We start from the raw sequence: 15,314 nt of genomic DNA on the forward strand, positions 1-15,314 counted from the left end.
GAAAAACAAGAGTTCAGCACATGGAAATGACATACAGTGAGTCTCAAACTCCATTGTTTCTTCCTTCTAATGTAAATCTCATTTGTTTAAAAGACCTGAAGAACAGGCAAATCTCAACATAACACCGACTGTTACGTAACCGTCGGGATCATTAATATGTATGACCCCAATATTCTAAATGTTTCGTTAGCATGTTGCTAATGTACTGTTAAATGTGGTTAAAGTTACCATTGTTTCTTACTGTATTCACAGAGACAAGAGCCGTCGCTATTTTCATTTTTAAACACTTGCTGTCTGTATAATTCATAAACACAACTTCATTCTTTATAAATCTCTCCAACAGTGTGTAATGTTAGCTTTAGCCATGGAGCATAGCCTCAAACTCATTCAGAATGAAATGTAAACATTCAAATAAATACCATTCTTACACGATTAGACATGCTGCATGACGAACACTTTGTAAAGATCCATTTTGAGGATTATATTTAGCTGTGTGAACTTTGTTTATGCTGTTTAAGGCAAGCGTGAGCTCTGTGGCCGTGGAGCACAAGAATTTAAAGGGGCCGCAGCCTGAATTTGCGCATATTTAATGATGCCCCAAAATACGCAGTTAAAAAAATTAATTAAAAAAATATCTATGGGGTATTTTGAGCTGAAACTTCACAGACACATTCAGGGGACACCTTAGACTTATATTACATCTTTTGAAAACACGTTCTACGGCACCTGTAAGGCTTAAACACTGTTTATGATGGGCCTGCTAAATTTTTGATCCTGTGCAGACCTTACAGCTGTTTACATTTACAGTGCCGTACGTACAGCTCTCCATTCCCAACACAGCCGGAGATAATCAAGAAGGGATTGTGGAAAGTACACTTCAATAACAGAATAAATACCATATTCACAGAGAAAATGCCACTTTGTTTTGTCGATAAAATGACAATTATAATAATGCGGCTCTTCTACCTTTTTAAAGATAATAGTTCACATTTTGCCCTTTTGAATTCATTAACATTTTCACCTGATGGGTGAGCAGACATATTTGTGACTATCCAGTGACAAAAGCTGTTGCTGTGCACATCTGCAACTCAGTGTACTGTCTTTGCCTGTCCTTCAGTAAGACACACAAGTTTGATGGAAGATGGATAAGCTGCATTTAGGGTTATCAGCAGGTCTGGCTTGCTGGCTCAATTTGAAATTCAATAATGAGGCTCCATGTTATATTTCCTCCTCGCTGTCAGGGCAGTGATAACAACTGTACTCACTCTTCGTTCCTGTCTCTGTGTCTCTCCTCGTCCTTTCCTTTCCACTTTCCTATCGTTCTGAATTTTTGCTGGCCTCGAATATTTCTTATCGCTCTGTGGTTTGCAGTAATAACAGGCAGCCAGGCTTAACTTGTTTTTATCGAGAATGTAGGACACTTCGAACTCCGAACAATGAGTTCTCTCATTCTCTCAATACTTTAAAAGATATAAAGTTTGCATATCTTCTCTAGAAGATTAAAGTGTTGTATACACATTTTCTGTTGTGTTTGTCTACTATGTTGTAATGTATTGTAATAGATTGGCCCTTGACTTGTATTCTTGCTTTGGTTATAATGTAGTCACAAGTCAAGTTTTGTAAGAAAAGACCTGCAAGAACATATGTGTACAGAAAATTTAATGTTTTAATGTAGAATTGAAGGTCACTTTGACTTTGAATCAGCATATAAATCAAAATCTCTTGCTTCCTCTTTCTCAGGCTCTGGCCATGACAGAGGTGAATGGACCGGTTGGCGGTCCTCATGTGGCAGAACCTCAGATTGCCATGTTTTGTGGTCGTCAGCTTCTACACATGAACACTGAGAGCGGACAGTGGGAACCAGATCCTCAGGGACGACAAGGATGCTTCACACAGCCCAGCAAGATCCTGTCATACTGCCAAGAGGTGCTATTCTATTCTGATTGTTTTGTTTTGTTTTGTTTTGTTTTTTACTCCTGTTTTTTTTTGTTTTGTTTTCAGCTTTGTGTACAATATTTTGCTTTGTGCTTTTTTCTGTTATATTTTAAGGGTTAGTTCACCCAAAAATGAAAATTTCTGTCATTAATTACTCACCCTCATGTTGTTCCACACCCGTAAGACCTTCGTTCATCTTCAGAACACAAATTAAGATATTTTTGGTTCTGTGAGGAATTTTATTCACTCTCACACCCATGGCTACTAAAAACATTTTTTAAACAGTTAATGTGAGTACAATGGTTCAACCTTAATATTATGAAGCGACGAGAATACTTTTTGTGCGCCAAAATAATGACTTTATTCAACAATATCTAGTGATGGGCGATTTCAAAACACTGCTTGAAGCTTTACAAATCTTTTGTTTGGAATCAATGGTTCGGAGCATGTATCAAACTGCGAAAGTCACATGATTTCAGTAAACGAGGCTTCGTTACATCCTAAGTGTTACATCCTAACAAAAGATTTGTAAAGCTTCATGAAGCAGTGTTTTGAAATCGCCCATCACTAGATATTGTTGAATAAACTCATTATTTTGTTTTTTGGTGCACAAAAAGTATTCTCGTCGCTTCATAACATTAAAGGTGCCCTAGAATCAGAATTTGAATTTTCCTCGGCATAGTTGAATAACAAGAGTTCAGTACATGGAAAAGACATACATTGAGTTTCAAACTCCATTGTTTCCTCCTTCTTATATAAATCTCATTTGTTTAAAAGACTTACGGAAAACACTCGGATCTCAACATAACACCGACTGTTACGTAACAGTCGGGATCATTAATATGTATGACCCCAATATTTGCATAATGCCAGCCCATTCGACACATTAGACAAGGAAAGGCAGTATTAAAGTCTGGATCAGTGCACAGACAAAGTAAGCAAGCAAGAACAACGGCGAAAAATGGCAGATGGAGCAATAATAACTGACATGATCCATGATATCATGATATTTTTAGTAATATTTGTAAATTGTCTTTCTAAATGTTTCATTGGCATGTTGCTAATATACTGCTAAATGAGGTTAAAGTTACTATAGTTTCTTACTGTATTCACGGAGACAAGAGCCGTCATTATTTTCATTATTAAACACTTGCAGTCTGTATAATTCATAAACACAACTTCATTCTTTATAAATCTCTCCAACAGTGTGTAATGTTAGCTTTAGCCACAGAGCAAAGCCTCAAACTCACACAAAATCAAACGTAAACATCTAAATAAATACTTTACTCACATAAATCGAAGCATGCATACAGCATGCATGACGAACATCTTGTAAAGATCCATTTGAGGGTTATATTAGCTGTGTAAACTTTGTTTAAGCGATGTATATATAGTCGAGAGCTCGTGTGGCAGAGGAAGCGCATCTCTTAAAGGGGCCGTGCTGAAAAAATCAGTGCATAGTTAATGATGCCCCAAAATAGGCAGTTAAAAAAATTAATTAAAAAAAATCTATGGGGTATTTTGAGCTGAAACTTCACAGACACATTCAGGGGACACCTAGGACTTATATTACATCTTGTAAAAAAACAATCTAGGGCACCTTTAAGGTTGAACCACTGTAGTCACATGAACTGTTTTAAATATGTCTTTAGTAGCTTTCTGGCCATCTGAAAGTGTTAATTAACTTGCTGTCAATGAAGGCCTCACTGAGCCATCGGATTTTATCAGAAATGTCTTAATTTGTGTTCTGAAGATGAATGAAGGTCTTACAGGTGTGGAACAACATGAGGGTGAGTAATTAATGACAGAATTTTCATTTTTGGGTGAACTAACCCTTAATCTAGTTTCTTCTATTTTTATTTTTATTATTTTTTCTGCTCTTCTCTCATATATATTTTCTTTTAAGGGATTATTGTTTATTTACAGTATTTTGTTTTGTACCATATTTCATTGTTTCATTCTGTTCCCTGTGTTTTTGTTTTCTTGTTTTTCAATTTGATTTAGTTTCGTATAATTTGATTCCATTCCATTTTTGTTTTGTGTTTTGTTTGGATCTATTCCACTGGCCTTTTCTGCTCAGTGGATTCCGATTCTATTCGACCGATTGTATTATGTTCTCTTCTACTTTCATTCTGTTCTGTTGAACTTATGTAATTAATTTCAGTCAAGCACAAAACATCAAACTCAACGCACCTACATTAGCATGCACAGTGATTGGTTTAATTACTATGTGGACAAGCATCCTCTGACATTCTCCACTCAAGCATATTCTCAAGGTGAACGCCGAGGGCAGCCTGCTCTAATATTAGCATTGTAAAACAAGACCAAAATGTGCAACACCATTTATGTGCATACATAGGGAACTCGATGCAAATCTCTCTCTAACTCTTCCCGTATTAAGTGCGCAGGATAATGGCCATATTTTTCACCATCAATCAGCAGTGGAGATTTATGATCTCCATACGCCTCGGGCTCAAACATATTGTGCGGCTAATGTGACTGCATTCTCTGACTCCTAAGAGGATTGCAAGTTTTCGTCCCTGTTGTCTCATCTAAAGGAATTAGGGATGAGCAATGCTTAGCTGTTTTTCTCGGTTTTTCATCAGTTTACAGCAGCACTTCTGTATCCCTTTAGGATATCGACATTGCAAAATAGCATTCCCCTGCATCCCTGTAGATTTGCAATGTTGTATAATGCCAATTTCCATTGCATTCCTAACGGATAACGAGATTGAAAAATTCCACGCTTTCCTGCATTCTTCTGGTCATTCAATATATCTCGATTGCCAAATACAGCAATGCGTCTCGCCGAATAAGATTTAGCGTATTTCATGGCTGAAATCAGTGCACAATACTCTAAGCCTGTATTATTTCATGACAGCAATTCTGAAAATTGAGATGTCAGCCTGAAAAAAAAGCGTGTTTTGTTTCTCTCTGCACTAAAAGTGCCAGCAATGTCTGTCCAACCTTGTCTGAATCAACACACTGTCCCTAGCTCCGCAGTGTAAAATCACCTCGTTGTGCTCTAATCTGGGCTGAACCAGTCAACCAATCATTCTGCCTAATGGCTTTTAAAAGCATTATTGTGCCCGCATTCTAGCCTGGCACGAAGTGGCATATACATAAGCTAGCTGGCACGAGTGACATCAAAATTGAATGAAGAGGCCAAAGAATATGTCATTCTCCTGGCTGGATCAGGTTTAGACTAGCAGTCTGCCAGTGGACTGCGGCCTCATTGCCAGAGCTTGTTTAGAACATAATAATCCCTTCCCATATGTCTGTAAGATTACACTCTCACTTGTTTCAGCCCAGTGTGAATAGATTAGATGCATGCATATACCTAGGACAATACTCTTTTTCAGAGAATATTTGCAAATACTACTCTACATTAATTTGAACAATATGTCATAATTGAGCAGTAATGGACTCAAGGTTGTCTGGTATTGTGAATATATATTTACAGCTAAAGGACACTGAAATGCAGTAGATTGTGAGCGCAAACCCTTTAAGCAGTTGTCTTAGGTATAAAAAGTTTAAGTAACAAATGTTTAAGCAAATTCAATATAGTCCTTGGTAAACAAATAAAAGAAAAAAGTGGATAATAAGAGAACGTTATTCACAAAATAAATAAAATTCTGTTATTAATTACTCACCCTCATGTCGATCCACACCCGTAAGGTTCAACTTCAAAACACAAATTAAGATATTTTTGATAAAATCCGATGGCTCAGTGATGCCTCTATAGACAGCAAGATAATCAACACTTTCAGATGGCCAGAAAGCTACTAAAGATGTATTTAAAACAGATCATGTGACTACAGTGGTTCAACCTTAATGTTATGAAGCGACGAGAATACTTTTTGTGCACCAAAAAACAAAATAACGAATTTATTCAACAATATCTAGTGATGGGTGATTTCAAAACACTGCTTCATGATGAAGCTTTACGAAGCTTTTGTTTCGAATCAGTGGTTCGGAGTATGTATCAAACTGCCAAAGTCACGCCCCCCAGTGGTGAACCATTGAAATTTCAAAACACTTTTGACATAAAACCTCGTTTACTGAAATCATGTTTGATACATGCTCCGAACCATTGATTCCAAACTTGCTGTCAATGGAGGCCTCACTGAGCCATCGGATTTTATCAAAAATATCTTAATTTGTGTTCCGAAGCTGAACGAAGGTCTTATGGGTTTGTAACGACATGAAGGTGAGTTATTATTGACAGATTTTTCATTTTTGGGTGAACTAACCCTTTAATATAATGTTGAATTTTTACTCACTTGAAATTAAAAGGTTATTATTATTTTTTTTTATCTGTGTAACTGACCTTGTCTTGTCAAATCTAATCTATATATAAAAATATATAGTGAAACAAACCTAATGTGACAATATGCACATGTATATTCCTGAATATACGTACATATATATCCATTTTTCCCTCTTTTCCTATGCTCCCTCCTGTGTAATTCAGTTTATGATTTTATTTTGAATCATACATAAATCAGAATAATGTACAGATGATTCAGTATGACTCAGTGCCCCTCCAAACAAGTTTTTGAAGGTGAGGCATAATTGCTTTGGAAATTCGTGAATAATACGCAATGAGTTTTCTGACGCCCCCTGCCGGCCAAACACAGATTTTTTTTTTCTTATTCCTCTAAAGTGCTGCAGTCTTGCTGGCATGATTGACTCAGCGACTCCCTCTTGTGGTAAAATGAGAGGTTCCCATTAAAAAGTAACCATCCGCTAAAAAAAAGCATCCATTATGTATTTATCTGGCTTGCTATTAATTGCATGTGTGGTTTAGCTATATGGTCATATAAAATGACTCCCATGTGCAACTACAATGAAAAACATTTGGTTTAGAAACAATTTTCACCCAGAAAGTATTTAATTACACAGAAATGGCAGGTAACATTTTAATTTTTTTTTTACAGTGTACTTTTTCAGAAACATGATCAAAAATAATTGATAATTTCACTGTGCAGTGACAAACTGTGCCCAAATGACTTCCATGGATCCTGAGTGGTTTTGTTTATTTTTGTCCCATTCCTTCTCATCCCCTTGTTCTTATTGTTTTCTGCATGATAAATGTATTATTCCCCTATCCTTCTTCCAACTCTTGTGATCCTGACTCCTGTCCCCTGCTCTTTCCTCACGTCTGTTTGTGTCTGTTGTTCTCGACGTATGTCAGATGTATCCAGGACTGCAGATCTCCCACGTGGAAGAGGCCTCATCTCCAGCGACCATCCTGGGCTGGTGTAAGAAGGGCTGGGGTCACTGTCAGACCCGCTCCTTCATCGTCGTGCCCTACCGTTGTCTGGGTGAGTCACAAACACATCCTAAACAGTTTGTAATACAGACCTCCCATCAAGAATGCAATATAGACCCAATTTACACAGCATTATCAAATGTAGTTTGTTGTAAACCTCAATCAACAATGTGTTTAGTTTTGCAGCTAAATTCTTTGATGGACATGAACTGAATGAACAATTCACCCAAAATAACAATTCTACTATCATTTACACAGTTTATTTGGTGAACAATTCTTTTAAGGCAGCTGACATAAAAACAACCCAAGTTGGGTTGAAAATGGACAAACCCAGCAATTGGGTTGTTTTAACCCAGCGGTAGGGTTAAATGTTTGCCCAACCTGCTGGGTAGTTTTATTTAAACCAACTATTGTTTAAAAATTGCTATATGGCTAGCTTAAAATGAACCCAAAATAGTTGGGAAATTAAAAACCAGATGCAATTAGAGACAACAATAATAGACAAAAGGTGAATGTTTTGTACGCTTTAATATTTTATTAATATAAATTTAATAGTTTTAATAGTTTATTAATATACATTTATTAATAAGCAATTTAATAAATGTTTATTGTTTAATAATTATTCATTGAACATTAATAAATGTTCATTTCCAACATACTTTGGGTTAATTTTAATTAAGCAATACAGTAATTTTTAAACAATAGTTGAGTTAAATAAAACTACCCAGCAGGTTGGGCAAACATTTAACCCTACCGCTGGGTTAAAACAACCCAATTGCTCGGTTAAAACAACCCAGTTGCTGGGTTTGTCCATTTTCAACCCAACTTGGGTTGTTTTTAACCCAGCATTTTTTAGAGTGTATTTACACTAAGTGACTAAAGCAGCATTTTCTTAACGATATGCTATTTAAACTAGGTGAAAATAGTGATAGATTCTATTTACACCATGTAAAAGTATCAGTTCTTTGCAATAAGAGTAAATAGTAACGGAGTGTCTATTTACACTAAGTGCAAATAGCGTTTCTTGTTGGCAAATGCAATTTACTCTAGCTCCGTCCACCAATGTCTGGTGGGGCCACTCAAAACCCACACAGTTTACAACATCTTTAGTGGCGCAGCAGTAGCGAGTAAGGCTTGCAGACTTGACTTTTAACGCTATCAATGCGGGTTCAAATCCACCTTTTGCCGAGCTCACATTTATCTTCAATAAAAATGAAAAAAATGTTCTAAAAGTGCAAATAAAGTGCAAACGAGTGTTAATAATATTAAAAGTGTTTATCGGATAGGGTTAGGGGAAGGTGTAGGGAGGGTTTTTATTCTCTCAATGAGGCAGCATCCATTTAATAATTGTAATAAATATAATCATTTACACTCTCTGATATTATTGCATCCTGTTAATGTACAAAAATACAGAGGTGCAAATAGTATCTGCCAATATAAAGTATAGATAGCATCTAATTACTATTTACTCTTATTGCAAAGAACTGATACCCTTGCATGGTGTAAATAGAATCTATCGCTATTTTCACCTAGTGTAAATAGCATATCGCTAAGAAAATGCTGCTATTGTCACTTAGTGTAAATAGAATAAATTGCTATTTTCACTTAGTGTAAATAGAATAGGCCTATATTGCTATTTTCACAGTGTAAATAGCATCTATCGCTAAGAAAATATGCTATTTTCACTTAGTGCAAATATCCGCTGCCTTCTTTTAAAGTGTTCCTATTATCTTTTTCAGATATTTCCTTTCATGCAGTTTGTAATATAGCTGTTTGTGAATGTAAAAAGTCTGCAAAGTTGTATAGATAAAAGTACACAATAATTGGAGTTATTGCCTCCCAAAATAAAGAACCGATTCTGAACTGCCAAAACAAGTCAGTAATTACAGTCTTACGTCCTGCTTCAACCCATGGGCCCTATAATACACCCGGCGCAATGCGACGCAAGGCGCAGCGCAAGTGTGTTTGCTAGTTTGCGTCCGGCGCCGTTCGCGTTTTCCCGTTCAGCGCCACGTCCTTAAATTAGTAGATGCATTTGCGCCAGTTAGTGCACCCATGGGCGTGCTGGTCTAAAAATAAGGTGTGTTCAGGCGCATTGCCGGCTCATTGCTATTTTAAGGAGCTGAAAATAGACTGCGCCATTGACCAACTCAAACCTGGTCTAAAGTCTAAAGTCAATGGCGCAATATTTTTTTGTTAGAGCGCGTTGGTAGGGATGCGCATCACACAAACATGCCAAATATTAAAAACAAAAGGATTACAGTGTAAAAGAATATTACTGTGTAGGCTACATAAATATAAAAATGTAACTTCGTTTACCTTCTAACTAAACGTTTAACTTCGCGCACGAGCAGATCGGTTTCTTCGCTTGAAAAGCGTTCAGCTTTTCCGCCAACAAATTCCACCATGTAAATAGCAATCCGTCATGGCGCGAGCGCATCTCGCTCTTAAAGGGAATGGGAGATGACACTCTGATTGGTTTATTGAACGTTACGCCCATTACTCATTAAGAGAATAGGGACAACCCATTTCAAAAATGCGCCCCGCCGCACGGACCGTTTTTCCGTCGTTAAAATAGCAAAAGTGGATTTGGACACGCCCTGAGTGCACCTGCGCCGTGCGCTTTACACTTTGCGTTTAGATCGTTAAAATAGGGCCCATAGGTTTGCAACAAATTTGCATAATGCCAGCCTTCATTGTCTTCATGGTCTTCATTGGCTGCCCGCAAACAATGTCTACTTTGACCCGCCCTCAAACACTGTAGTTGTTGCTGGAATTGGGCCATCTGACCAATCAGAGCAGATCAGGCTCTCGGAAAGGAGGGGTTTAAAGAGACCGAATCCTTTATTGAACTGTTAGAAAAGAAGTGATTCTGCAGTGTATATTATGAGAAAATTTAGGTGTTTTTGACTTTGGATATATGTAAACCTATTGTAGAAGACCTTCAAAACAAAATTAGGAACCATGAAAATACCATTAGAATAATAGGGGCACCTACATGATGTTTCTGAGATTTCTTAACTATAATATGACAGCATCGTTTTGTAATACAATGCAATGCATCTGCAATGCTGTACAAATATGTTATATCACAACCAAAAATAAATAAATAAATCATAAATCTGTTGGCTCAGTACTAATGTTGATGAATATGTAATGCTTGTGCAGCGGTTTGGCTCTGAGGAGCTTTTGTCCTTGGTTTCTGCTCACATACTGCACATATTTTAAGTTCCCACTTCTTATATTTGCCTCATCAGCTCACGTGGGCATTTTTAAAAATGCTAACACCACTTTTTTTTTTTTTTTTTATCTCCAGTATTGTCTGGCTAATTTCTCATCCAGTTATCTATTCAGGAATTTATTTATAAATTCCAGTTATTATCATAAAAGGGGTGTTTTTGAAAAATGCATTTATTTGATCAAAAATACAGTATATTGTGAAATATTGTTACAATTTAAAATGTTTTAATTTTAAATATTTTGGATTTTAAAATATTTTGAAATGTAATTTATTTGTTTGATCAATGTTGAAAACTGCTTTTGTGGATTTTTGTATTTTTTGAACACAAAAAAAAAAAAAAAAAAAAGCATTTATTTGAAATGTAAATCTTTTGCAACATTAAGTCTTTTGCTGTCACTTTGATCAATTTAATACGGAAAAGGATTAGGGCCAAGCAATAATAAAAAAATAAAACCATCTCGAGAAAAAACGTGTTAAATTTGGAGAAAAAAGTCGAGATAAAATGTTGAGAATAAACTCATTAAATTATGAGAAAAAAAGAGTTTATTCTCAACATTTTATCTCAACTTTTTTCTCCAAATTTATTGCCATTTTTCTCATAATTTAATAAATTTGTTCTTGCAATTTAACGGCTTTTTTCTCATAAATTAATGACTTTATTCTCAACATTTTATCTCAACTTTTTTCTTGAAATTTAATGATTTTTTTCTCTAAATTTAACAAACTTTAATCTCGAGATTGTTTTATTGTTTTTATTATTGCCTGGCCCTAATCCTCTTCCATAATTTAATGTGTTGCTAAATAAAATAATAAAATTCTTACTGACCTCAAACTTTTGAACACTAATGTAGCTTCATGCTTTATTAATAATGTTTTTTTGTTTTATTTTTTTAATGATTTTATTATGTTTTTTCTCTTTTCTCTCAGTGGGTGAGTATGTCAGCGAGGCACTCTTGGTTCCAGATCGCTGCCGTTTCTTGCACCAGGAGCAGATGGATTCCTGTGAGAGCTACGTGTACTGGCACAACATCGCCAAAGAGGTAAATAATAAAAGCTCAGAAAATTACAACCTGAAAAAGTATTGGAAGAACTGGAATTCAACTTTAATAGCTTCACATCTTTAATGGTTAGTGTGATGCCTCTGAAATTGCAGTCGCCCGCTGTGATCTATGATCTTCTTTTTCTCATTTCCTCTCTGCATTATCACCGGTATCTCCTGGTACTCCAGGTTTTCCCATTTGAGATTTATAGGTCATTTCACCCTGACATGTACGAGCAATTACAAAAAAGATAACAAAAAGAAATAATGTGCTGATTTTAAAGCACTGCTGCAGTCATTCTTCTTTTGCCCTGCCCATTAGGCCTGCACAGCTGACAGTCTGGAGCTGCATAGTTATGGGATGTTGTTGCCGTGCGGTGACCGTTTCCGTGGGGTGGAGTACGTCTGTTGCCCCGGCAGGGCAGGATCGAGCGGACGGGGTGAGACGGAGACTGCAGACACTGTACAAGGAGAAACAACACCCCTCGTCTCCATGGCTGGAGAAAAAGTTGCCACCAGGTAAAGAAGTTTTGTGGTCTGTTAATCATTACTCATATCAACACATTCATTTGGTTCTTCATTTTAATTTTATAGAGCTTTATATAGGAACACCATAACTGACTGTTAATCCATACTTTAATAATTAGCATCATATAGGGCAATGCTTTGGGAGTGACAACAGCATTTAAATGCAGGATTGAACTAGTGATGGAAATTGTAAAGAATTGAATGATTAGGATTCCAATTCCTCTTCATGATTCCTGTTCCATAACGGCTCATTAATGATTATTTTAATATTTTTAAGGAATAAATAGAAAAAAAAAAAAAAATCTAATTACCAAATTGATGAGAGAATTCAATAATAAATACATCTAGTTCTTGAAAAACATAACTAACTCAACTAATTTAAAGTCCCCCTGTAGTCAATAATTGTATCCCTTAAAACTAATTTTGGATCACCAAAATTACATATTTAAATGTTATTTCCTGAGAAAAAAAAAAAAAATCTTCATGCCTTAATATAGCTTGAATGTAACTCTACACCCTTGCTTCATTTATTATACGTGGATCTATGAATATGCTAATTAGCCCCGCCTCCACTCGCTCACGCCAGCTCAGAGATCCACTCGGTCAACTTTCAACTTACTGAGGTAAACGCAGCACAATGGTATCGCTTTTTGCAATGTCGGACACATGACTGCCGGCACGCTGACGTGATTACAAGGTAGTTTGTGACGTCACAAACACCAGCGATTTCAAACCTCATTTCTTTAGATCACTGCATTTTTAAACCGAAAATACCCAGCAATGGTGTTAACTTAAGAATTTGCATATGGTTTGTCTTAAAGTATATTAAAACCACCACATTAAATACTTGATTTTCACCACAGGGGGACTTTAGGTCTTGCAGTTACTGTAGTTGTAATCTGTATGTTCAGTTTAATTCAGTTCAATTCACATTTATTTGTATAGCGCTTTTCACGATACATATTGTTTCAAAGCAGCTTTACAGAGAATGCATGTCAACATTACAATTTAAAGAATGCAAGCAAATAATGTAATAATTTAGGCAATTAATTTACAATCACTGTTAGCAGTTTAACTGAAGGTAGAAGCAATGAGCTACTGGAAAAATGAATTACATATTAACAATAATTACACTGTAAAAAAAATCCCAGTAAAATTTATGGTAAAAAACTGGCAGCTGTGGTTGCCAGAACTTTACCGTGAAAAATACAGTAGCAACATAAAAAAAAAATTGGTTAAATTTACGGTAAAATAACGTATTTCATTAACTGATATAATGTTAATTTAATAACCTAATGAAGTACTAATATCTGTTTTGTACCTTTATAATACACTGACATTCACCAAACACAGTGGTGATAAGACACAAGCTGAGAAGGACAACACTAACGTATAGAAGGTGCACACAGTGTCATTCACACACACACTAAACACCATCATGGTAACATGCATGAAATTTAAAAAATGCAATAAACATTAATTTAACAACATTAGATGTAACATAAAACCCTAATGTACATAACTGATTAGAAAGAAATTAGAAAAACTAAGAAGAAACAGAGTTATTTCAACGAAAATATATCAAATGTGAAGTGTCACACAGGGAATTGTGGGAAAGCCAATTTATGGTTTTTCACTGTAAATTTTACAATGAACGGTATTATACCGTAAAATTATATTAAATGTACCGTTAGATCTATTACAGTTATTTACCGTATATAGTACGGAAACTTTCTGTAAACCAATTGACAGTTTTTCACCGCAGCATTTTTACAGTCTTTTACTGTTAAAATCACGGTCATTTTTTACAGTGTAGGATATATAGAATGTGATGATGTATGTGACTGATTCACTGAAAAGAACCGACTCATTATTATCATTCATTCAAAATTTAGACCACTGATTTTGATTCACTAAAAAAAAAAACCTCATAAGAGTCATTCATTCAGGAATCAGGCTATGCTGGATGGGCTGGATGTTTTTGATTCATTTGTGAATCAGACTACATTGATTACGCAGTATGCTTTATTCACTAATAATAGTCAGCTCTTAAGAGTCATTTATTTGGGAATCTGAATAGGATGCTTGCTCTGTATGTTTGACTCACTATAAAGAACTGACTCACATGATGCATTCACTTAGGAATCAGACTACACTGTTTGCACTGTATGTATTTGATTCACTGAAAAGAACCAACTCATTTGAGTAATTTGTTTAGGAATCAAACTATACTGGTTGCAGTGTATGCGTTTGGTTAACAAATAAGAAACATCTCATAAGACTCATTCATTCAAGAATCAGACTGCACTTGTGCTGTATGTTTTTGATTCACTAAAAATAATTGACTCAGGAATCAGACTGTACTGATTGCACTGTACAGTAGGTGTTTGATTCACTAAATAGAAATGACTTTTTTTTTGGGGGGGGGGTAGACTACACTGGTTGCTTTGTATGTTTGATTCACTAGAAAGAATCAGCTCAGTAGAGTCATTTGTTCTGCAATCAGATTACACTGTGACTGGCTGCATTGTATGTTTTTGTTTCTCTAAAAAGATTTGGGCTCATAAGGGTCATTCGATTGAGAATCACACTACACTGGTTGTGCTGTATGTGTTTGATTGAGTCATTTCTTTGAGAATTGAACTACACTGGTTACACTTAGGGCCACTGGTTGCAAGCTCAGTAGAGTCATTTTTCGAGAATCAGACTACACAGGTTGTGCTGTATATTTGATTCACTTAAAAAGAATCAGTTCAGAAGAGTCATTCGTTCGGGAATCAGAATACACTGGTTGCATCTTGACTTACAACTTACAAAATGTCAAAAAAACAATTAACTTCAAAATCCCTCTTATTCGATCAGTGTGAAAACAACGCCACCCACTCCCAGTCCCTCCCCTGAGACGGACATTGAGGAAGACGACATGGAGGAGGAAGAGGAAGAGGTAGTGGAGGAAGAAGCAGAGGAGGAAGAGGAGGAGGAGGAAGAGGAAGGGAATGAAGAAGAGGCAACTGAAGTAGAGGAAGCTGAGGAGGAGGAAGCCGCCACAACAGTGAAGGATCAAGAAGAGTATGAGTATCCCATTGACTCTCATTTCCAGGGCCAAGACTACATGGACAACATATACTACGACAAGGACCTCCAGACTGCCAAAGCCTCCACCCAACCTCAAACGCGGATGGACAACCGTGAGTCTTACAACTGACATTTCATGTGTCAGTAGTCATAAATTCTCTCTCGCACACACAGACACTCGGCAGAGGTTAAACAGGATGTATAAGGTTAAACGTCATTGC

The 15,314-nt window shown here is 36.2% G+C and overlaps 1 protein-coding gene across 4 annotated transcripts in view; it reads left to right on the forward strand.

The window, feature by feature from the left end:
* Positions 1-15,314, forward strand: part of aplp1 (amyloid beta (A4) precursor-like protein 1) — a 76,954-nt gene that overhangs the window by 48,476 nt on the left and 13,164 nt on the right. For all 4 annotated transcript variants that reach the window (XM_067365119.1, XM_067365120.1, XM_067365121.1 and 1 more), the window contains exons 2-6: positions 1,741-1,926; positions 7,133-7,262; positions 11,379-11,491; positions 11,813-12,009; positions 14,881-15,206. In XM_067365119.1, the coding sequence (XP_067221220.1) occupies positions 1,741-1,926; positions 7,133-7,262; positions 11,379-11,491; positions 11,813-12,009; positions 14,881-15,206 (952 nt within the window). The remainder of the gene's footprint in view (positions 1-1,740; positions 1,927-7,132; positions 7,263-11,378; positions 11,492-11,812; positions 12,010-14,880; positions 15,207-15,314) is intronic.

Source organism: Chanodichthys erythropterus, chromosome 17, assembly GCF_024489055.1.
Source record: "Chanodichthys erythropterus isolate Z2021 chromosome 17, ASM2448905v1, whole genome shotgun sequence".
Lineage (NCBI taxonomy): Eukaryota > Metazoa > Chordata > Actinopteri > Cypriniformes > Xenocyprididae > Chanodichthys > Chanodichthys erythropterus.